This window comes from Anomaloglossus baeobatrachus, chromosome 6 (genome assembly GCF_048569485.1).
Source record: "Anomaloglossus baeobatrachus isolate aAnoBae1 chromosome 6, aAnoBae1.hap1, whole genome shotgun sequence".
NCBI lineage: Eukaryota > Metazoa > Chordata > Amphibia > Anura > Aromobatidae > Anomaloglossus > Anomaloglossus baeobatrachus.
In genome coordinates, this window is record NC_134358.1 from 414,623,728 (window position 1) to 414,649,281 (window position 25,554).

General features: G+C 52.0%; 1 protein-coding gene across 1 annotated transcript in view; it reads right to left on the bottom strand.

Moving 5' to 3' along the window:
* Window positions 1-17,724, bottom strand: part of EGFR (epidermal growth factor receptor) — a 282,394-nt gene extending 264,670 nt beyond the window's left edge. Inside the window, exon 1 of the mRNA XM_075315153.1 lies at window positions 17,325-17,724. Coding sequence (XP_075171268.1) covers window positions 17,325-17,412 — 88 coding nt within the window. The 5' untranslated portion in view covers window positions 17,413-17,724. The remainder of the gene's footprint in view (window positions 1-17,324) is intronic.
* Between the last annotated feature and the right edge of the window lie 7,830 nt (window positions 17,725-25,554).

The following is a 25,554-nucleotide window of genomic DNA, read 5'->3' on the forward strand; positions in this document are numbered from 1 at the left end:
CCAATGACGGATGACCTGGACTTGGACAGTCCTTTACTGTACTTAGCTATACAAGAATAACCTGATAAACTGGTGGTGGAGGTGCAGGGAAATCCAGAGGAGTACTGGGAACGTAGGAAAAGGTTTCACATGCTACTGAGCTAGCATATGTAAATGTTGCCGTAAATGTGAAGACAATTGCTATCACTTGTACTGTACTAATTAAGACTTTCTTGGCTTATTGTTGTTGATGACCAAAAATGTAACAGGTGAAGAAATTCCAGTTAAACAATCCCTGTAGCTTATATGGTTGTCTATAGAAGCAGCTCCAAGACCAGAAGACCACCAATTCCACCACAGTCCTACAGATTTGTATTTCTTTAAAATCCCTTCTTCATTGATTCAACCAACTGATTCCCATCATGCCTACATGAGCCCTAATTCTATATATACTTTATGTTTTTTCTTCACTTATGAAGATTGAAATGGAAAAAAAATGTATGTTGGTTCCATCTATTCTTCATCACTTCTCCTATATTTCATCTTATCTAATATTTTGGTAAAATCCACAATTTTGAGTCTGAAAATAATTCACCTAATAGTATATAAATCATATAAGATTAGAATATGTAACCTGCTTTTTCCCTCCACTTGCATAGAGTTCAGTTACAAAGAACATGCTCAACTGTTGGGGATTTTTTTCATTCAGGACATTTTCAGCAATTTTTTATTATTATTATTATTATTATTATTATTATTACACCATTTATTCCATGGCGTTTTACATGTGAAAAAGGGGCATACATAGACAAGTACAATAATCATGAACAATACAAGGCACAGACAGGTACCTGAGGAGAGAGGACCCTGCCCACGAGGGCTCACAGTCTACAAGGGAAGGGTGAGGATACAGTAGGTGAGAGTAGAGCTGGTCTTAGAGTGGTATAGTGGACCCAGGGTTATTGCAGCTTGTAGGCTTGTCTGAATAGGTGAGCCTTCAGGTTCCTTTCGAAGGTTTCCACTTTAGGCGAGAGTCTGATATGTTGTGGTAGAGAGTTCCAGAGTATGGGAGAAGCACAGGAGAAATCTTGTATGCAATTGTGGGAAGAGGATATAAAGGGGCAGGAGAAAAGGAGATCTTATGAAGATCGGAGGTTGCGTGCAGGTAGGTACCTAGAAACTAGGTCACAGATGTGGAGGAGACAGGTTGTGAATGCCTTTGTATGTCATGGTTAGTGTTTTGAACTGGAGTCTTTTTGCAATGGGAAACCAGTGAAATAATTGGCACAGAGGAGAGGCCGGGGATTAGCGAAGAGACAGGTGGATTTGTAGGGCATCATAGTGTAGGATAGATTGGATCGGTGCGAGAGTGTTGGAAGGGAGACAACAGAGCAGGAGGTTGCAGTAGTCGAGCCGGGAGATAATAAGGGCATGCACTAGTGTTTTTGCAGGTCCTTGGTCAAGGAATGTACGGATGTGGGAAATATTTTTGAATTGGAGTTGGCAGGAGGTGGAAAGGGCTTGGATATGTAGCTTGAAAGAGAGAACAGAGTCAAGGGTTACCCTGAGGCAGCGAACACGTGGGAATGAGGAGTGTGAGCAGCCATTGACTTTGATGGATAAGTCAGCAGGAGTGATAGAGTAAGATGGGGTAAAGATGATGAATTCTGTTTTGTCCATGTTCCGTTTTAGAAATCGAGCAGAGAAAAGGAGGAAATAGTAGACAGACATTTGTGAGATTTTGGTTAGTAAGGAGGTGATATCAGGTCCAGACAGGTAGATCTGCGTACCAAAAGCATAAAGATGATACTGGAAGCTATGATGGCACCTGTGTGAAAACCACTCTCAAAATGTCTCCCAAAATCCCCGTTGCAGTCCACACCGCTGCAAATTCTTACATTGTGGACTTTAAAATCACTTCTATCACTGAAATAAGGCAAAGTCACCCTGGAGCCAGAGCATGTCTGACTGTGAACCCCTTGTCAAGGGTAAGCCTTGGATTCTGCTGTGGATTCCACTGCAAATATATGGTAAATTATTCCATGGGGAAAAATCACACGACAGCATGCCCGAAGGCTAATTTCCACCAAGGAGTATTTGATGCATTTTTTCTACTGTGTATTTTTATGAGCAAAAAATTTTGCTTCTCACAGTTTAATTACAGTGGATGGGATTTATAGAAATATCACGTCCACTTGATGGAAAATCTGCAGATAAAAACAGTATACTGCATCAAAACTTCCACTAAGCGAGACAATGGATGAAGATATACTTTGCTGTCTTTTTATTGACTGCTTTATTAAAAAAGAAGGTTCTGGATCAGTCCGACAAACAGGAGTGGGCACATATTACACAATTCTTTGGCATAGACACAAAAATATACCTGAAGACATTCACGTGTTTAGCTCAGTTTCTGCTCAAAGTGTCTTCAAAAATGCTTTGTCTTGGAGCCAGAACAAAAGCAGCTGAAGTCAACTCCTTGACAATACCGCACGGAGAAAGCAGGTAGGGACTTGCAGGTCAGGAACGTGTTTTCAGCTCTTGAGAGAGGTGTTTCTGCCAGTGACCTATTTGATAGTGCACAGTCACGGAAATGTATAGTGGAGCCTAGGCTTTGCAATCTTGCTGCAGTTTGGCTAGTTTATCCGCTGGCACTTGGCCAGGCTTCTACTTCCAAAGTTCAAGATTTACCCGAGAGTCAGACAATAAGAGGGAAAGAGAGGGGGAAAGAAAGTGAAGGAGTTATGTAATGGTGAGAACTACTTAATGGTTGGCTAATCCCCAGGAGGGAGTCAAAATTTAGATCCAAATAATATCTATGGTCATATGGTATTCTTCACGCACCTCAAAAGTGTCTGCTTGACTTCTAAAGTCAAGAAAGGCTATAGAGATACCTAGAACCTCAGAAATCCCATATATGTAGCTCTGCTGACTATTGCTTCCCATTATGACCCATTTTAGGATAACAGTGGGATTGGTTGGAGAAAGTCTAGAGAAATGTCCACTCCCATGATTGATATTTTAGCTCACATATCTAGAGGTCTGACATTACATACTGTACATGTCTATGGCGATTAGCAGCTCTTTTTAGAGACCTCACGTGTATAATCTATGTGCTCCGGGCTAAGCGCTCCTTTAAAGAATGCCCATACGGTAAATTCCCCTTGATTTTATCATCTGAAATATGCAGAGTGCAGTATATCTAAGGTGCACTGCTACCCATGCACAATGCAAATGTAATAATGATGGAGTAAGGGCTCCTTTACAGATCAGTAGTGATGAGCGAGTGTGCCCACCACTTCTCGTCTTATTGACTTCCATTATACTCGGTACTCGAGTCGCGCCCAAACACTTGTGTAATGAGCACTGGCGAGCAGTTTTCATGTAGGAGCGCTATCCGGACAGCACTTGTGTCTATGACAGTCTAGGGGGCTGTTCACATGTCAAATTTTGGTCTGTGCAAAATCACGGAAACATATTTATACGCGTGTTGGATCACAATTCTCAATAAAAGTTTATGGCTCAGTAAAAAAATCTGACCACACTCGGATGACATCTTTGTGTTATCTGACTGATAGAAGGTAGAGAAACTTTTTTTCCATCACCAGTGACAAAAAACTGAGGAAACTGACAAACTTCTGATGAAAATCTGTTGACACTGATAAAAATCACTGATGACACTGACCAAACGCTGACCAAAGTCTGACCAAAGTCTGACCAAAGTCTGGTGACACTGATAAAAATCACTGGTGACACTGACCAAACGCTGACCAAGGTCTGACCAAACTCTGGTGACACTGATAAAAATCACTGATGACACTGACCAAACGCTGACCAAGGTCTGACCAAACTCTGGTGACACTGATAAAAATCACTGATGACACTGACCAAACGCTGACCAAGGTCTGACCAAACTCTGGTGACACTGATAAAAATCACTGATGACACTGACCAAACGCTGACCAAAGTCTGACCAAAGTCTGACCAAACTCTGGTGACACTGATAAAAATCACTGGTGACACTGACCAAACGCTGACCAAGGTCTGACCAAACTCTGGTGACACTGATAAAAATCACTGATGACTCTGACCAAACGCTGACCAAAGTCTGACCAAACTCTGGTGACACTGATAAAAATCACTGCTGACACTGACCAAAGTCTGACCAAACTCTGGTGACACTGATAAAAATCACTGATGACACTGACCAAACGCTGACCAAAGTCTGACCAAAGTCTGACCAAACTCTGGTGACACTGATAAAAATCACTGGTGACACTAACCAAACGCTGACCAAACTCTGACCAAACTCTGACCAAACTCTGACCAAACTCTGACCAAACTCTGACCAAACTCTGGTGACACTGATAAAAATCACTGATGACACTGACCAAACGCTGACCAAAGTCTGACCAAAGTCTGACCAAACTCTGGTGACACTGATAAAAATCACTGGTGACACTGACCAAACGCTGACCAAGGTCTGACCAAACTCTGGTGACACTGATAAAAATCACTGATGACTCTGACCAAACGCTGACCAAAGTCTGACCAAACTCTGGTGACACTGATAAAAATCACTGCTGACACTGACCAAAGTCTGACCAAACTCTGGTGACACTGATAAAAATCACTGATGACACTGATCAAACGCTGACCAAAGTCTGACCAAAGTCTGACCAAACTCTGGTGACACTGATAAAAATCACTGGTGACACTGACCAAACGCTGACCAAAGTCTGACCAAAGTCTGACCAAAGTCTGACCAAAGTCTGACCAAACTCTGACCAAAGTCTAACCAAACTCTGGTGACACTGATAAAAATCACTGATGACACTGACCAAACGCTGACCAAAGTCTGACCAAAGTCTGACCAAAGTCTGACCAAAGTCTGACCAAACTCTGGTGACACTGATAAAAATCACTGGTGACACTGACCAAACGCTGACCAAGGTCTGACCAAACTCTGGTGACACTGATAAAAATCACTGATGACTCTGACCAAAGTCTGACCAAACTCTGGTGACACTGATAAAAATCACTGATGACACTGACCAAACGCTGACCAAGGTCTGACCAAACTCTGGTGACACTGATAAAAATCACTGATGACTCTGACCAAACGCTGACCTGGTCGGCTAGGGTCCAACACCCCGCAGCCCCACTGATCAGCTGTACCGGGTCCCGGTGGTGGCACCAGGCAGGCAGAAATACTCAGCTCTGGAGCTGCCCCGTCTTTTGATAGCAGCCATGGCTGGGTACTGCATATCTCCCTACTATTGATTTGAATGGGAGATGGACGTGCAGTACCCGGCCGCCACCGCTATCAGAAGATGGAGCAGCTTCGGAATAGCGTATCTCCGGCCACCTGCTGCTGCTGCCGGCACTGATAACAGCTGATCAGCAGGGGTGCTGGGTGTTGGACCCTGGCTGATCAGACATTGAGGATTTTTCCTAAGAATATGTGATCAATGTAAAAGTTGTGGACAATCCCTTTAAAACAAAAAGTTGTCTTTTTTGCCCTTCACAAGCAATCACTTGCCCATACAAACTGTACAGCGCAGATTTCATTTGGCCTATGAAGCTGTTGAGTTTGGAGAATTGTGGCTGGTATGGACATGCGGCAAGTACCCAAATCATGAATGATGGATGTGTGAAGCTCGCCGTAAACTGTCCATCCAGCGCAGAGATTTGATCCTGAACTCACATAACCGTAATATTACCAATTTGATTCCTGTTGGGCACAACTGCGATAAGCTTAGGGTGCTACCGAGAGTACATGAGAAACGAAAGACAGTACCCAAAATAGTGTGCACATCTCAACAATAAAGTTAGATGGTTGTCCATGGTTGTCCATCTTTAGGGACATTGTTTTTTGATCAGGGGTACTAAAGTTTACAATTGGGCCTCAGTAAAAAATTTTCACCAATTGACTTTTACAAGTTGTTTGTTTCTCTGCACATTCAGCTTTGATGAGGTCATAAATCAGCTGAGAACAGCTCAGAAAGGACTGATAAAAGAGCTACAATCCTCTCATTACACCGTGATAGCGAGCTGGCTGATGGGTTGTCAGTTAACTCATTCCACAGCCAACAGCAGACAATGCAATTCAGAGCCTATAGAAGGCGAACGGTGGAAAATGTTTCATTATTTTCAGCGCCAATAACATGCACATGAGTATAAAAAATTGTCCCCGTAGGTTGATAACCCATATAACCTTTTTTAAAACAGAAAAAAGATCGGCACTCGCAGAATTTCTTTATATTCTTTTTTCTTGTTTTATTTCAATCCATAAGTGTACAATCAGTGTACAATACAGTGACGCGTTTCAGTCATGGATAAACGACCTTTCTCAAGCCATGTTTAACAAAATGAAACACTAATCCTATATAAATACGTGAAAGCGACGTGCACAAAACAGCGGAAAAAAATTACAACTAAATCACTAAATCACACTCCACCTAAAGCCCCAAAATAATACTCAGTCATGCACAAGAGATAGCTTTAATATTACAGGGTTAAATGCCACTTAAATGTATATAAGACCCTACAAATCTTTAAAAAATGTACCCAGTATCTGTGAGAGAAATAGGGGTGAGTATTAAGGCTAAACCTGGGCAATGAGGTGTGTCGTATACGGTATATATATATACATTCAGGGTTTGATAGAAATGAAGGAACATAATCTAAAAATGCAGCAAATAATGTAATATCCAAAAATAAGTATCATCTAAAGACAATCCATGAAACGGGGGTCTTGGTAGTGGGTTCACAGGATCATGAAAAGTCTGCACATGTCTAGACACTGTTAATATTTGATTTGTGATGTGCACACAATACTTAGCATTGTACTTTCTCTTATACATTGGTCCCATTTTACAAGTAGAACACTATAGGACCTATAGCGACATACGTTTGATGTAAGGGGTCTGGCTGTTGTGATGGTAATAGAGATCCTAAAATATAATGATATTGTCACACCTGTCTAAAATAAGATAAAAACCCTGGCCCCTCACTATAGACATCAATGAGCATGACAGGACGCTTTCTCCCAGTGTATGATCTGCTAAGTAGGTGCACACGTCAGGGCATATGCAGGCAAGAAGAGAAACAGCTGTGCAGAGGTCATCAAACTGCACCGTGTGACCGGACCAAAGTGTAAGGACTAGTGATGAGCGCGCACTACCATGGTCGGGTATTTGGTACTAGTGATGAGCGTGAACTACCATGGTCGGGTATTTGGTACTAGTGATGAGTGAGCACTACCATGCTCAGGAGCTCAGTACTAGTGATGAGTGAGCACTACCATGCTCAGGAGCTCAGTACTAGTGATGAGCGCGCACTACCATGGTCGGGAGCTCAGTACTAGTGATGAGTGAGCACTACCATGCCTGGGAGCTCAGTACTAGTGATGAGCGCGCACTACCATGGTCGGGAGCTCAGTACTAGTGATGAGTGAGCACTACCATATGCCTGGGAGCTCGGTACTAGTGATGAGCGCACACTACCATGCTTGGGTGCTCGGTTCAAGTGGTGAGCGTGCACTACCATGCTCAGGAGCTCAGTACTAGTGACGAGAGTGCACTACCATGCTCGGGTGCTTGGTACTAGTGATGAGCGTGCACTACCATGCTCAGGAGCTCAGTACTGGTGATGAGCGGACACTAACATGCCTGGGAGCTCGGTACTAGTGATGAGTGCACACTACCATGCTCGAGTGCTCGGTACTAGTGATGAGTGCACACTACCATGCTCGAGTGCTCGGTACTAGTGATGAGCAAGCACAAGCATGCTTGGGAGCTCGATACTACTGATGAGCGCGCACTACCATGCTCGGGAGCTCAGTACTGGTGATGAGCGGGCACTACCATGCTCAGGAGCTCAGTACTGGTGATGAGCACACACTACCATGCTTGGGAGCTCAGTACTTGTAACAAGCAGATGGACACTCGGACGGGCTTTACTGTACTTGTGTTCCGAGTATTATTGAAGTCAATGGGGAACTCCGGAAGATCTTCTGGAATGATGCTTGAGGTCCCCATTGACTTATGCTCAGGACTTGAGTCGCGCCTGTCCGAGCGTCTGACTGCATGCTACGAGTATCGAGCCCCCAAGCATTGTACTGCTCGCTGATCACCAGTAAGGACCTGTTCACAGGCGGAATGACAAGCACTTGTGTACACCTGGCCACCCGTGTTATATACATCGGCTGTGCACATTTTCTCTATCACGTGGACTTGGTCATACTGGGAACAATTTGATCCAGATTAGACGGTGTTCTTCCATAACCTTCATGTTTGGGATGCTGATTGTTAAGCGGACATACACTATAACATCATGGATGACCCTGGTGCAGACCGGTAGAGAAAGTACAGAACCTGTAGACCTGGACCTTCAGCTTAACCTCTTACATCACCAATCATTTGAAGAGTAACATTTTTTTTGACCATGATCAGGTTTTTTGTGAAACGTGTTCAGACTGAAATCTGCCCCCAGGGATGTCTCCATTACAGGACCTATAACAGTACACGACAAGCCATCGCCTGGCCCCGACCAACGCCAAACATGGCTGCCTGGTTCAGGGGATGACATGCCTCCTTATAAGATCAGTGAAGAGGTGCCAGTCGGTGAGGGTCAGGACACAGTACATGTACCACACGCAGCATTATCGCCCCTCATCAGGATAATAGAGGGTTAAATCATCCAAATGAGATCTCTCTGAAGACAGAAAGTCCGGCGGTCCATAAAAGACCTATGTAGACCACCATTTCTTCTATCACATTCCGACCATCCGCATTCATCCTGATACCAGGAAACACATGAAGAATACTTCAGGGGTCAATTCCCTCACTTCAGACTCGGGGTACATGAAGGGTCAGAACTTTTCAAAGTATCACGGACAGATGTTCTTTACGGCCAGATTGGAAAACAATTAGAGAGCGCTCAGGTTCTGAGTGATGGAGGTCTACAGCCCATACTTCTCTACAGCCCATACTTCTCTGCAGCCCATACTTCTCTACAGCCCATACTTCTCTACAGCCCATACTTCTCTACAGCCCATACTTCTCTACAGCCCATACTTCTCTACAGCCCATACTTCTCTACAGCCCATACTTCTCTACAGCCCATACTTCTCTACAGCCCATACTTCTCTACAGCCCATACTTCTCTACAGCCCATACTTCTCTACAGCCCATACTTCTCTACAGCCCATACTTCTCTGCAGCCCATACTTCTCTGCAGCCCATACTTCTCTACAGCCCATACTTCTCTGCAGCCCATACTTCTCTGCAGCCCATACTTCTCTGCAGCCCATACTTCTCTACAGCCCATACTTCTCTGCAGCCCATACTTCTCTGCAGCCCATACTTCTCTACAGCCCATACTTCTCTACAGCCCATACTTCTCTACAGCCCATACTTCTCTGCAGCCCATACTTCTCTGCAGCCCATACTTCTCTACAGCCCATACTTCTCTGCAGCCCATACTTCTCTGCAGCCCATACTTCTCTACAGCCCATACTTCTCTGCAGCCCATACTTCTCTACAGCCCATACTTCTCTACAGCCCATACTTCTCTACAGCCCATACTTCTCTACAGCCCATACTTCTCTACAGCACATACTTCTCTACAGCCCATACTTCTCTACAGCCCATACTTCTCTACAGCCCATACTTCTCTGCAGCCCATACTTCTCTACAGCCCATACTTCTCTACAGCCCATACTTCTCTACAGCCCATACTTCTCTACAGCCCATACTTCTCTACAGCCCATACTTCTCTACAGCACATACTTCTCTACAGCCCATACTTCTCTGCAGCCCATACTTCTCTACAGCCCATACTTCTCTACAGCCCATACTTCTCTACAGCCCATACTTCTCTACAGCCCATACTTCTCTACAGCCCATACTTCTCTACAGCCCATACTTCTCTACAGCCCATACTTCTCTACAGCCCATACTTCTCTACAGCCCATACTTCTCTACAGCCCATACTTCTCTACAGCCCATACTTCTCTGCAGCCCATACTTCTCTACAGCCCATACTTCTCTACAGCCCATACTTCCCATCCACCAGCCGCAGCCGCTTCTTACATTTCTACAGGTTTCTGCAGTTTCAGAACACGACGGACGCATCGAACTAAACGAGGAACTAACGTGCCCTATTGTTACGGACGGTCCGCGTATATCTGACCGGTGGGCACATTGCATACATGGCGGCTGGGCGGTGTGACAGATCAGTGCTGCATTGTGATATCACCACTGAGGAGCCTGTGCTGCGCACACAGTGCTACACAGCCCAATCTATATCACCACTGAGGAGCCTGTGCTGCGCACACAGTGCTACACAGCCCACTCTATATCACCACTGAGGAGCCTGTGCTGTGCACACAATGCCATACAGCCCACTCTATATCACCACTGAGGAGCCTGTGCTGCGCACACAGTGCCATACAGCCCACTCTATATCACCACTGAGGAGCCTGTGCTGTGCACACAATGCCATACAGCCCAATCTATATCACCACTGAGGAGCCTGTGCTGCGCACACAGTGCCATACAGCCCACTCTATATCACCACTGAGGAGCCTGTGCTGTGCACACAGTGCCATACAGCCCACTCTATATCACCACTGAGGAGCCTGTGCTGTGCACACAGTGCCATACAGCCCACTCTATATCACCACTGAGGAGCCTGTGCTGTGCACACAATGCCACACAGCCCAATCTATATCACCACTGAGGAGCCTGTGCTGCGCACACAGTGCCATCCAGCCCAATCTATATCACCACTGAGGAGCCTGTGCTGCGCACACAGTGCCACACAGCCCAATCTATATCACCACTGAGGAGCCTGTGCTGCGCACACAGTGCCACACAACCCAATCTATATCACCACTGAGGAGCCTGTGCTGCGCACACAGTGCCACACAGCCCAATCTATATCACCACTGAGGAGCCTGTGCTGCGCACACAGTGCCACACAGCCCAATCTATATCACCACTGAGGAGCCTGTGCTGCACACAGTGCCATACAGCCCAATCTATATCACCACTGAGGAGCCTGTGCTGCGCACACAGTGCCACACAGCCCAATCTATATCACCACTGAGGAGCCTGTGCTGCGCACACAGTGCCACACAGCACAATCTATATCACCACTGAGGAGCCTGTGCTGCGCACACAATGCCACACAGCCCAATCTATATCACCACTGAGGAGCCTGTGCTGTGCACACAATGCCATCCAGCCTAATCTATATCACCACTGAGGAGCCTGTGCTGCGCACACAGTGCCACACAGCCCAATCTATATCACCACTGATGAGCCTGTGCTGTGCACACAATGCCATCCAGCCTAATCTATATCACCACTGAGGAGCCTGTGCTGCGCACACAGTGCCACACAGCCCAATCTATATCACAACTGAGGAGCCTGTGCTGCGCACACAATGCCACACAGCCCAATCTATATCACCACTGAGGAGCCTGTGCTGCACACAGTGCCATACAGCCCAATCTATATCACCACTGAGGAGCCTGTGCTGTGCACACAGTGCCACACAGCCCAGTCTATATCACCACTGAGGAGCCTGTGCTGTGCATGCAGTGCCATCCAGCCCGATCTATATCACCACTGAGGAGCCTCTGCTGTGCACACAATGCCATACAGACCAATCTATATCACCACTGAGGAGCCTGTGCTGCGCACACAATGCCATACAGACCAATCTATATCACCACTGAGGAGCCTGTGCTGCACACACAGTGCCATCCAGCCCAATCTATATCACCACTGAGGAGCCTGAGCTGCACACACAATGCCATCCAGCCCAATCTATATCACAACTGAGGAGCCTGTGCTGCACACACAATGCCACACAGCCCAATCTATATCACCACTGAGGAGCCTGTGCTGTGCACACAATGCCATACAGCCCAATCTATATCACCACTGAGGAGCCTGTGCTGCGCACACAATGCCATACAGCCCAATCTATATCACCACCGAGGAGCCTGTGCTGCGCACACAATGCCACACAGCCCAATCTATATCACCACTGAGGAGCCTGTGCTGTGCACAAAATGCCATACAGACCAATCTATATCACCACTGAGGAGCCTGTGCTGCGCACACAATGCCACACAGCCCAATCTATATCACCACTGAGGAGCCTGTGCTGTGCACACAATGCCACACAGCCCAATCTATATCACCACTGAGGAGCCTGTGCTGCGCACACAATGCCATAGAGCCCAATCTATATCACCACTGAGGAGCCTGTGCTGCGCACACAATGCCACACAGCCCAATCTATATCACCACTGAGGAGCCTGTGCTGCACACACAATGCCATCCAGCCCAATCTATATCACAACTGAGGAGCCTGTGCTGCGCACACAATGCCACACAGCCCAATCTATATCACCACTGAGGAGCCTGTGCTGTGCACACAATGCCATACAGCCCAATCTATATCACCACTGAGGAGCCTGTGCTGTGCACACAATGCCATACAGACCAATCTATATCACAACTGAGGAGCCTGTGCTGCGCACACAATGCCATACAGCCCAATCTATATCACCACTGAGGAGCCTGTGCTGCGCACACAATGCCATACAGCCCAGTCTATATCACCACTGAGGAGCCTGTGCTGTGCACACAGTGCCATACAGCCCAATCTATATCACCACTGAGGAGCCTGTGCTGCACAAACAATGCCACACAGCCCAATCTATATCACCACTGAGGAGCCTGTGCTGTGCACACAATGCCACACAGCCCAATCTATATCACCACTGAGGAGCCTGTGCTGCACACACAATGCCATCCAGCCCAATCTATATCACAACTGAGGAGCCTGTGCTGCGCACACAGTGCCGTCCAGCCCAATCTATATCACCACTGAGGAGCCTGTGCTGCACACACAATGCCATCCAGCCCAATCTATATCACAACTGAGGAGCCTGTGCTGCGCACACAATGCCACACAGCCCAATCTATATCACCACTGAGGAGCCTGTGCTGTGCACACAGTGCCACACAGCCCAATCTATATCACCACTGAGGAGCCTGTGCTGCGCACACAATGCCATACAGCCCAATCTATATCACCACTGAGGAGCCTGTGCTGCGCACACAATGCCACACAGCCCAATCTATATCACCACTGAGGAGCCTGTGCTGTGCACACAATGCCATACAGACAAAACTATATCACAACTGAGGAGCCTGTGCTGCGCACACAATGCCATACAGCCCAATCTATATCACCACTGAGGAGCCTGTGCTGCGCACACAATGCCACACAGCCCAATCTATATCACCACTGAGGAGCCTGTGCTGTGCACACAATGCCATACAGACCAATCTATATCACCACTGAGGAGCCTGTGCTGCGCACACAATGCCACACAGCCCAATCTATATCACCACTGAGGAGCCTGTGCTGCACACACAATGCCATCCAGCCCAATCTATATCACAACTGAGGAGCCTGTGCTGCGCACACAATGCCACACAGCCCAATCTATATCACCACTGAGGAGCCTGTGCTGTGCACACAATGCCATACAGCCCAATCTATATCACCACTGAGGAGCCTGTGCTGTGCACACAATGCCATACAGACCAATCTATATCACAACTGAGGAGCCTGTGCTGCGCACACAATGCCATACAGCCCAATCTATATCACCACTGAGGAGCCTGTGCTGCGCACACAATGCCATACAGCCCAGTCTATATCACCACTGAGGAGCCTGTGCTGTGCACACAGTGCCATACAGCCCAATCTATATCACCACTGAGGAGCCTGTGCTGCACAAACAATGCCACACAGCCCAATCTATATCACCACTGAGGAGCCTGTGCTGCGCACACAATGCCACACAGCCCAATCTATATCACCACTGAGGAGCCTGTGCTGCACACACAATGCCATCCAGCCCAATCTATATCACAACTGAGGAGCCTGTGCTGCGCACACAGTGCCGTCCAGCCCAATCTATATCACCACTGAGGAGCCTGTGCTGCACACACAATGCCATCCAGCCCAATCTATATCACCACTGAGGAGCCTGTGCTGCGCACACAATGCCACACAGCCCAATCTATATCACCACTGAGGAGCCTGTGCTGTGCACACAGTGCCACACAGCCCAATCTATATCACCACTGAGGAGCCTGTGCTGCGCACACAATGCCATACAGCCCAATCTATATCACCACTGAGGAGCCTGTGCTGCGCACACAATGCCACACAGCCCAATCTATATCACCACTGAGGAGCCTGTGCTGTGCACACAATGCCATACAGACAAAACTATATCACAACTGAGGAGCCTGTGCTGCGCACACAATGCCATACAGCCCAATCTATATCACCACTGAGGAGCCTGTGCTGCGCACACAATGCCACACAGCCCAATCTATATCACCACTGAGGAGCCTGTGCTGTGCACACAATGCCATACAGACCAATCTATATCACCACTGAGGAGCCTGTGCTGTGCACACAATGCCATACAGCCCAATCTATATCACCACTGAGGAGCCTGTGCTGCGCACACAATGCCACACAGCCCACTCTATATCACCACTGAGGATCCTGTGCTGTGCACACAATGCCATACAGCCCAATCTATATCACCACTGAGGAGCCTGTGCTGTGCACACAGTGCCACACAGCCCAGTCTATATCACCACTGAGGAGCCTGTGCTGTGAATGCAGTGCCATCCAGCCCGATCTATATCACCACTGAGGAGCCTGTGCTGTGCACACAATGCCATACAGACCAATCTATATCACCACTGAGGAGCCTGTGCTGCGCACACAGTGCCACACAGCCCAATCTATATCCCCACTGAGGAGCCTCTGCTGTGCACACAATGCCATCCAGCCAAGTCTATATCACCACTGATGAGTCTGTGCTGTGCACACAATGCCATCCAGCCCAATCTATATCACAACTGAGGAGCCTGTGCTGCGCACACAATGCCATACAGCCCAATCTATATCACCACTGAGGAGCCTGTGCTGCACACAATGCCATACAGCCCAATCTATATCACCACTGAGGAGCCTGTGCTGCGCACACAGTGCCACACAGCCCAGTCTATATCCCCACTGAGGAGCCTGTGCTGTGCACACAGTGCCATACAGACCAATCTATATCACCACTGAGTAGCCTGTGCTGCGCACACAGTGCCACACAGCCCAATCTATATCACCACTGAGGAGCTTGTGCTGTGCACACAATGCCATACAGACCAATCTATATCACCACTGAGTAGCCTGTGCTGCGCACACAGTGCCACACAGCCCAATCTATATCACCACTGAGGAGCTTGTGCTGTGCATGCAGTGCCATCCAGCCCGATCTATATCACCATTGAGGAGCCTGTGCTGTGCACACAATGCCATACAGACCAATCTATATCACCACTGAGGAGCCTGTGCTGCGCACACAGTGCCATCCAGCCCAATCTATATCACCACTGAGGAGCCTGTGCTGCACACACAATGCCACACAGCCCAATCTATATCACCACTGAGGAGCCTGTGCTGCGCACACAATGCCATACAGCCCAATCTATATCACCACTGAGGAGCCTGTGCTGCGCACACAATGCCACACAGCCCAGTCTATATCACCACTGAGGAGCCTGTGCTGCACACAATGCCATCCAGCCCAATCTATATCACCACTGAGGAGCCTGTGCTGTGCACACAATGCCATACAGCCCACTCTATATCACCACTGAGGAGCCTGTGCTGTGCACACAATGCCATCCAGCCCGATTTATATCACCACTGAGGAGCCTGTGCTGCACACAATGCCATACAGCCCGATCTATATCACCACTGATGAGCCTGTGCTGCGCATACAATGCCATCCAGCCCGATCTATATCACCACTGATGAGCCTGTGCTGCGCACACAATGCCATACAGCCCAGTCTATATCACCACTGAGGAGCCTGTGCTGTGCACACAATGCCATCCAGCCCAATCTATATCACCACTGAGGAGCCTGTGCTGTGCACACAATGCCACACAGCCCAATCTATATCACCACTGAGGAGCCTGTGCTGCGCACACAGTGCCACACAGCCCAATCTATATCACCACTGAGGAGCCTGTGCTGTGCACACAGTGCCATACAGCCCAGTCTATATCACAACTGAGGAGCCTGTGCTGCGCACACAGTGCCACACAGCCCAATCTATATCACCACTGAGGAGCCTGTGCTGTGCACACAGTGCCATACAGCCCAGTCTATATCACCACTGAGGAGCCTGTGCTGTGCACACAGTGCCATACAGCCCACTCTATATCACCACTGAGGAGCCTGTGCTGTGCACACAGTGCCACACAGCCCAATCTATATCACCACTGAGGAGCCTGTGCTGTGCACACAGTGCCATACAGCCCAGTCTATATCACCACTGAGGAGCCTGTGCTGTGCACACAGTGCCATACAGCCCACTCTATATCACCACTGAGGAGCCTGTGCTGCGCACACAGTGCCATCCAGCCCGATCTATATCACCACTGAGGAGCCTGTGCTGCGCACACAGTGCCACACAGCCCAATCTATATCACCACTGAGGAGCCTGTGCTGCGCACACAGTGCCATACAGCCCAATCTATATCACCACTGAGGAGCCTGTGCTGCGCACACAATGCCATACAGCCCAATCTATATCACCACTGAGGAGCCTGTGCTGTGCACACAGTGCCATACAGCCCAATCTATATCACCACTGAGGAGCCTGTGCTGCGCACACAGTGCCATACAGCCCAATCTATATCACCACTGAGGAGCCTGTGCTGCGCACACAATGCCATACAGCCCAGTCTATATCACCACTGAGGAGCCTGTGCTGTGCACACAGTGCCATACAGCCCAGTCTGCCCTATGGAAGTCATGTCTGGCTGTGACCTGTCCACAATTAGTTTTTTCCAACAAAATCGAAGTTGGCAGACAAATCCCCCCAATCTTCTTGTCTGGGGGTCGGCATCACAGGGGCAGTTCTATCCCTATAAAATGCAAGCCGCTAACACGTGCCCCAATGTGAACGCACACCTATTACAGGGAGTGTAAGCCGCATAGCCTCCTTCCTTATAGCCTGAGTAATGCGCGTCTCCAGGATCGGAGCTGGAAGGAAGAACAAGTCACCTATTGCCCCTTTCTTGACTTCACAAGACTCCGGCGGTCACGTGAAGGCATTCTTCAGGTAATTAAAGGGACAGTCACCTCAGCGCCACCACAAGCCCAGGGCATGTACAGAGGCAGCACCTGCAGGTATAAGCAGCCACAGCCACACTTCTTACCACTTCTGTTGTCTTGGGCATCACACATGATGAAATGGAGGAAGGAGAAGATGAGCAGAGACGCTCCGCGGAGCCCCAGAGCCTTCATCCTGAGGTCAGTGCTCCCCAGCAGCTCACAGGGACCCAGGATCGCAGGGCTGATGTTTCCTCCTGTCACTGACCCCCTGAATTCCAGAAGTGCTGTGTGTCCTACAGATCAGATGAGTCCAGATCCCGGGAGATCGCAGCTAAGTCCACAGGAGCCGCACCACAGCCGCACCACAGCCGCGCCACAGCCGCGCCACAGCCGCACCACAGCCGCACCACAGCCGCGCCACAGCCGGGACTTGCCAAACTTTTGACAGTTTCTGCCGGTCCGTGTCTCCCAGTCTGATCACAATACGAGGGAAATGTGGCGAGCCTGGGCTGTGACGTCACGGAGGGGGCGTGTCCTCTACCCTTCCCAAATCCTCCTGCGGCCGGAGCCGTGTACTGTGTATGTGATCCCCGGTGCGGACGTCTGCAGCGCCACCTGCTGGGCACACGAGGAGCGCGATCTGTCATGTTTCGTTCCCTTGACAGGTCAGTGCGATCCTCTGTTCCGTCTGGTTTCCAGGAACTGCAGCACAATCTGCTCAGGAGAAGCAGCAATGATCTCAGGAGTGTGGATGCAGCAGAGCCGACTGTGCTACAGCAGGAGCAGCGCAGAGCTCAGGAGTGTGGATGCAGCAGAGCCGAATGTGCTACAGCAGGAGCAGCGCAGAGCTCAGGAGTGTGGATGCAGCAGAGCCGACTGTGCTACAGCAGGAGCAGCGCAGAGCTCAGGAGTGTGGATGCAGCAGAGCCGAATGTGCTACAGCAGGAGCAGCGCAGAGCTCAGGAGTGTGGATGCAGCAGAGCCGACTGTGCTACAGCAGGAGCAGCGCAGAGCTCAGGAGTGTGGATGCAGCAGAGCCGAATGTGCTACAGCAGGAGCAGCGCAGAGCTCAGGAGTGTGGATGCAGCAGAGCCGACTGTGCTACAGCAGGAGCAGCGCAGAGCTCAGGAGTGTGGATGCAGCAGAGCCGACTGTGCTCCAGCAGGAGCAGCCCAGATCTCAGGAGTGTGGATTCAGCAGAGCCGAATGTGCTACAGCAGGAGCAGCCCAGAGCTCAGGAGTGTGGATGCAGCAGAGCCGACTGTGCTACAGCAGGAGCAGCGCAGAGCTCAGGAGTGTGGATGCAGCAGAGCCGAATGTGCTCCAGCAGGAGAGCCCAGAGCTCAGGAGTGTGGATGCAGCAGAGCCGAATGTGCTACAGCAGGAGCAGCCCAGAGCTCAGGAGTGTGGATGCAGCAGAGCCGAATGTGCTCCAGCAGAGCAGCCCAGAGCTCAGGACTGTGGATCAGCAGAGCCGACTGTGCTCCAGCAGGAGCAGCGCAAAGCTCAGGAGTGTGGATGCAGTAGAGCTAGAGCTGAATGTGCTCCAGCAGGAGAGCCTAGAGCTCAGCAGTGTGGATGCAGCAGAGCCGAATGTGCTCCAGCAGGAGACCCCAGAGCTCAGCAGTGTGGATGCAGCAGAACCGAATGTGCTCCAGCAGGAGCAGCCCAGATCTCAGGAGTGTGGATGCAGCAGAGCAAAAGGTGCTCGAGCAGGAGAGCCTAGAGCTCAGCAGTGTGGATGCAGCAGAACCGAATGTGCTCCAACAGGAGACCCCAGAGCTCAGCAGTGTGGATGCAGCAGAGCTGAATGTGCTCCAGCAGGAGAGCCCAGAGCTCAGCAGTGTGGATGCAGCAGAGCCGAATGTGCTCCAGCAGGAGCAGCCCAGAGCTCAGGAGTGTGGATGCAGCAGAGCCGAATGTGCTCCAGCAGGAGAGCCCAGAGCTCAGGAGTGTGGATGCAGCAGAGCCGAATGTGCTACAGCAGGAGCAGCCCAGAGCTCAGGAGTGTGGATGCAGCAGAGCCGAATGTGCTCCAGCAGAGCAGCCCAGAGCTCAGGACTGTGGATCAGCAGAGCCGACTGTGCTCCAGCAGGAGCAGCGCAAAGCTCAGGAGTGTGGATGCAGCAGAGCTGAATGTGCTCCAGCAGGAGCAGCCCAGAGCTCAGGAGTGTGGATGCAGCAGAGCCGAATGTGCTCGAGCAGGAGAGCCTAGAGCTCAGGAGTGTGGATGCAGCAGAGCCGAATGTGCTCCAACAGGAGACCCCAGAGCTCAGCAGTGTGGATGCAGCAGAGCTGAATGTGCTCCAGCAGGAGCAGCCCAGATCTCAGGAGTGTGGATGCAGCAGAGCCGAATGTGCTCGAGCAGGAGAGCCTAGAGCTCAGCAGTGTGGATGCAGCAGAACCGAATGTGCTCCAACAGGAGACCCCAGAGCTCAGCAGTGTGGATGCAGCAGAGCCGAATGTGCTCCAGCAGGAGCAGCCCAGATCTCAGGAGTGTGGATGCAGCAGAGCCGAATGTGCTCCAGCAGGAGAGCCCAGAGCTCAGGAGTGTGCATGCAGCAGAGCCGAATATGCTCCAGCAGGAGCAGCCCAGATCTCAGGAGTGTGGATGCAGCAGAGCCGAATGTGCTCCAGCAGGAGAGCCCAGAGCTCAGGAGTGTGGACGCAGCAGAGCCGAATGTGCTCCAGCAGGAACAGCGCAGAGCTTAGGACTGTGGATGCAGCAGAGCCGAATGTGCTCCAGCAGGAGCAGCCCAGAGCTCAGCAGTGTGGATGCAGCAGAGCCGAATGTGCTCCAGCAGGAGCAGCCCAGAGCTCAGGTGTGTGGATGCAGCAGAGCCGAATGTGCTACAGCAGGAGCAGCCCAGAGCTCAGGTGTGTGGATGCAGCAGAGCCGAATGTGCTCCAGCAGGAGAGCCCAGAGCTCAGGAGTGTGGATGCAGCAGACCTGCATGTGCTCCAGCAGGAGAGCCCAGAGCTCAGGAGTGTGGATGCAGCAGAGCCGAATGTGCTCCAGCAGGAGAGCCCAGAGCTCAGGAGTGTGGATGCAGCAGAGCCGAATGTGCTCCAGCAGGAGACCCCAGAGCTCAGCAGTGTGGATGCAGCAGAGCCGAATGTGCTCCAGCAGGAGAGCCCAGAGCTCAGGAGTGTGGATGCAGCAGAGCCGAATGTGCTCCAGCAGGAACAGCGCAGAGCTTAGGACTGTGGATGCAGCAGAGCCGAATGTGCTCCAGCAGGAGAGCCCAGAGCTCAGGAGTGTGGATGCAGCAGAGCCGAATGTGCTCCAGCAGGAACAGCGCAGAGCTTAGGACTGTTGATGCAGCAGAGCCGAATGTGCTCCAGCAGGAGCAGCCCAGAGCTCAGCAGTGTGGATGCAGCAGAGCCGAATGTGCTCCAGTAGGAGCAGCCCAGAGCTCAGGTGTGTGGATGCAGCAGAGCCGAATGTGCTCCAGCAGGAGAGCCCAGAGCTCAGGAGTGTGGATGCAGCAGACCTGCATGTGCTCCAGCAGGAGAGCCCAGAGCTCAGGAGTGTGGATGCAGCAGAGCCGAATGTGCTCCAGCGGGAGCAGCCCAGAGCTCAGCAGTGTGGATGCAGCAGAACCGAATGTGCTCCAGCAGGAGAGCCCAGAGCTCAGGAGTGTGGATGCAGCAGAGCCGAATGTGCTCCAGCAGGAGACCCCAGAGCTCAGCAGTGTGGATGCAGCAGAGCCGAATGTGCTCCAGCAGGAGCAGCTCAGAGCTCAGGAGTGTGGATGCAGCAGAGCCGAATGTGCTCCAACAGGAGACCCCAGAGCTCAGCAGTGTGGATGCAGCTGAGCCGAATGTGCTCCAGCAGGAGCAGCCCAGAGCTCAGGAGTGTGCATGCAGCAGAGCCGAATATGCTCCAGCAGGAGCAGCCCAGAGCTCAGGAGTGTGGATGCAGCAGAGCCGAATGTGCTCCAGCAGGAGCAGCCCAGAGCTCAGGAGTGTGCATGCAGCAGAGCCGAATATGCTCCAGCAGGAGCAGCCCAGAGCTCAGGAGTGTGGATGCAGCAGAGCCGAATGTGCTCCAACAGGAGAGCCCAGAGCTCAGGAGTGTGGATGCAGCAGAGCCGAATGTGCTCCAGCAGGAACAGCGCAGAGCTTAGGACTGTGGATGCAGCAGAGCCGAATGTGCTCCAGCAGGAGCAGCCCAGAGCTCAGCAGTGTGGATGCAGCAGAGCCGAATGTGCTCCAGCAGGAGCAGCCCAGAGCTCAGGAGTGTGGATGTAGCAGAGCCGAATGTGCTCCAGCAGGAGAGCCCAGAGCTCAGGAGTGTGGATGCAGCAGACCTGCATGTGCTCCAGCAGGAGAGCCCAGAGCTCAGGAGTGTGGATGCAGCAGAGCCGCATGTGCTCCAGCAGGAGCAGCCCAGAGCTCAGGAGTGTGGATGCAGCAGAGCCGAATGTGCTCCAGCAGGAGCAGCCCAGAGCTCAGGTGTGTGGATGCAGCAGAGCCGAATGTGCTCCAGCAGGAGAGCCCAGAGCTCAGGAGTGTGGATGCAGCAGACCTGCATGTGCTCCAGCAGGAGAGCCCAGAGCTCAGGAGTGTGGATGCAGCAGAGCCGAATGTGCTCCAGCAGGAGAGCCCAGAGCTCAGGAGTGTGGATGCAGCAGAGCCGAATGTGCTCCAGCAGGAGAGCCCAGAGCTCAGGAGTGTGGATGCAGCAGAGCCGAATGTGCTCCAGCAGGAGACCCCAGAGCTCAGCAGTGTGGATGCAGCAGAGCCGAATGTGCTCCAGCAGGAGAGCCCAGAGCTCAGGAGTGTGGATGCAGCAGAGCCGAATGTGCTCCAGCAGGAACAGCGCAGAGCTTAGGACTGTGGATGCAGCAGAGCCGAATGTGCTCCAGCAGGAGAGCCCAGAGCTCAGGAGTGTGGATGCAGCAGAGCCGAATGTGCTCCAGCAGGAACAGCGCAGAGCTTAGGACTGTTGATGCAGCAGAGCCGAATGTGCTCCAGCAGGAGCAGCCCAGAGCTCAGCAGTGTGGATGCAGCAGAGCCGAATGTGCTCCAGTAGGAGCAGCCCAGAGCTCAGGTGTGTGGATGCAGCAGAGCCGAATGTGCTCCAGCAGGAGAGCCCAGAGCTCAGGAGTGTGGATGCAGCAGACCTGCATGTGCTCCAGCAGGAGAGCCCAGAGCTCAGGAGTGTGGATGCAGCAGAGCCGAATGTGCTCCAGCGGGAGCAGCCCAGAGCTCAGCAGTGTGGATGCAGCAGAACCGAATGTGCTCCAGCAGGAGAGCCCAGAGCTCAGGAGTGTGGATGCAGCAGAGCCGAATGTGCTCCAGCAGGAGACCCCAGAGCTCAGCAGTGTGGATGCAGCAGAGCCGAATGTGCTCCAGCAGGAGCAGCTCAGAGCTCAGGAGTGTGGATGCAGCAGAGCCGAATGTGCTCCAACAGGAGACCCCAGAGCTCAGCAGTGTGGATGCAGCTGAGCCGAATGTGCTCCAGCAGGAGCAGCCCAGAGCTCAGGAGTGTGCATGCAGCAGAGCCGAATATGCTCCAGCAGGAGCAGCCCAGAGCTCAGGAGTGTGGATGCAGCAGAGCCGAATGTGCTCCAGCAGGAGCAGCCCAGAGCTCAGGAGTGTGCATGCAGCAGAGCCGAATATGCTCCAGCAGGAGCAGCCCAGAGCTCAGGAGTGTGGATGCAGCAGAGCCGAATGTGCTCCAACAGGAGAGCCCAGAGCTCAGGAGTGTGGATGCAGCAGAGCCGAATGTGCTCCAGCAGGAACAGCGCAGAGCTTAGGACTGTGGATGCAGCAGAGCCGAATGTGCTCCAGCAGGAGCAGCCCAGAGCTCAGCAGTGTGGATGCAGCAGAGCCGAATGTGCTCCAGCAGGAGCAGCCCAGAGCTCAGGAGTGTGGATGTAGCAGAGCCGAATGTGCTCCAGCAGGAGAGCCCAGAGCTCAGGAGTGTGGATGCAGCAGACCTGCATGTGCTCCAGCAGGAGAGCCCAGAGCTCAGGAGTGTGGATGCAGCAGAGCCGCATGTGCTCCAGCAGGAGCAGCCCAGAGCTCAGGAGTGTGGATGCAGCAGAGCCGAATGTGAACCAGCAGGAGCAGCCCAGAGCTCAGGAGTGTGGATGCAGCAGAGCCAAATGTGCTCCAGCAGGAGAGCCCAGAGCTCAGGAGTGTGGATGCAGCAGAGCCGCATGTGCTCCAGCAGGAGAGCCCAGAGCTCAGGAGTGTGGATGCAGCAGAGCCGCATGTGCTCCAGCAGGAGAGCCCAGAGCTCAGGAGTGTGGATGCAGCAGAGCCGAATGTGCTCCAGCAGGAGAGCTCAGGAGTGTGGATGCAGCAGAGCCGAATGTGCTCCAGCAGGAGAAGCTCAGAGCTCAGGAGAGTGGATACAGCAGAGCCGAATGTGCTCCAGCAGGAGAGCCCAGAGCTCAGGAGTGTGGATGCAGCAGAGCCGCATGTGATCCAGCAGGAGAGCCCAGAGCTCAGGAGTGTGGATGCAGCAGAGCCGAATGTGCTCCAGCAGGAGAGCTCAGGAGTGTGGATGCAGCAGAGCCGAATGTGCTCCAGCAGGAGCAGCTCAGAGCTCAGGAGTGTGGATACAGCAGAGCCGAATGTGCTCCAGCAGGAGACCCCAGAGCTCAGCAGTGTGGATGCAGCAGAGCCGAATGTGCTCCAGCAGGAGCAGCCCAGAGCTCAGGAGTGTGGATGCAGCAGAGCCGAATGTGCTCCAGCAGGAGCAGCCCAGAGCTCAGGAGTGTGGATGCAGCAGAGCCGATTGTGCTCCAGCAGGAGAGCCCAGAGCTCAGGAGTGTGGATGCAGCAGAGCCGATTGTGCTCCAGCAGGAGCAGCCCAGAGCTCAGGAGTGTGGATGCAGCAGAGCCGAATGTGAACCAGCAGGAGCAGCCCAGAACTCAGGAGTGTGGATGCAGCAGAGCCGCATGTGCTCCAGCAGGAGAGCCCAGAGCTCAGGAGTGTGGATGCAGCAGAGCCACATGTGCTCGAGCAGGAGAGCCCAGAGCTCAGGAGTGTGGATGCAGCAGAGCCGCATGTGCTCCAGCAGGAGAGCCCAGAGCTCAGGAGTGTGGATGCAGCAGAGCCGCATGTGCTCCAGCAGGAGAGCCCAGAGCTCAGGAGTGTGGATGCAGCAGAGCCGAATGTGCTCCAGCAGGAGCAGCCCAGAGCTCAGGAGTGTGGATGCAGCAGAGCCGAATGTGCTCCAGCAGGAGACCCCAGAGCTCAGCAGTGTGGATGCAGCAGAGCTGAATGTGCTCCAGCAGGAGCAGCCCAGAGCTCACGAGTGTGCATGCAGCAGAGCCGAATGTGCTCCAGCAGGAGCAGCCCAGAGCTCAGGAGTGTGGATGCAGCAGAGCCGATTGTGCTCCAGCAGGAGCAGCTCAGAGCTCAGGAGTGTGGATACAGCAGAGCCGATTGTGCTCCAGCAGGAGCAGCCCAGAGCTCAGGAGTGTGGATGCAGCAGAGCCGAATGTGATCCAGCAGGAGCAGCCCAGAGCTCAGGAGTGTGGATGCAGCAGAGCTGCATGTGATCGAGCAGGAGAGCCCAGAGCTCAGGAGTGTGGATACAGCAGAGCCGCATGTGCTCCAGCAGGAGAGCCCAGAGCTCAGGAGTGTGGATGCAGCAGAGCCGAATGTGCTCCAGCAGGAGCAGCCCAGAGCTCAGGAGTGTGGATGCAGCAGAGCCGAATGTGCTCCAGCAGGAGACCCCAGAGCTCAGCAGTGTGGATGCAGCAGAGCCGAATGTGCTCCAGCAGGAGCAGACCAGAGCTCAGGAGTGTGCATGCAGCAGAGCCGAATGTGCTCCAGCAGGAGCAGCCCAGAGCTCAGGAGTGTGGATGCAGCAGAGCCGAATGTGCTCCAGCAGGAGAGCTCAGGAGTGTGGATGCAGCAGAGCCGAATGTGCTCCAGCAGGAGAAGCTCAGAGCTCAGGAGAGTGGATACAGCAGAGCCGAATGTGCTCCAGCAGGAGAGCCCAGAGCTCAGGAGTGTGGATGCAGCAGAGCCGCATGTGATCCAGCAGGAGAGCCCAGAGCTCAGGAGTGTGGAAGCAGCAGAGCCGAATGTGCTCCAGCAGGAGAGCTCAGGAGTGTGGATGCAGCAGAGCCGAATGTGCTCCAGCAGGAGCAGCTCAGAGCTCAGGAGTGTGGATACAGCAGAGCCGAATGTGCTCCAGCAGGAGACCCCAGAGCTCAGCAATGTGGATGCAGCAGAGCCGAATGTGCTCCAGCAGGAGCAGCCCAGAGCTCAGGAGTGTGGATGCAGCAGAGCCGAATGTGCTCCAGCAGGAGCAGCCCAGAGATCAGGAGTGTGGATGCAGCAGAGCCGCATGTGCTCCAGCA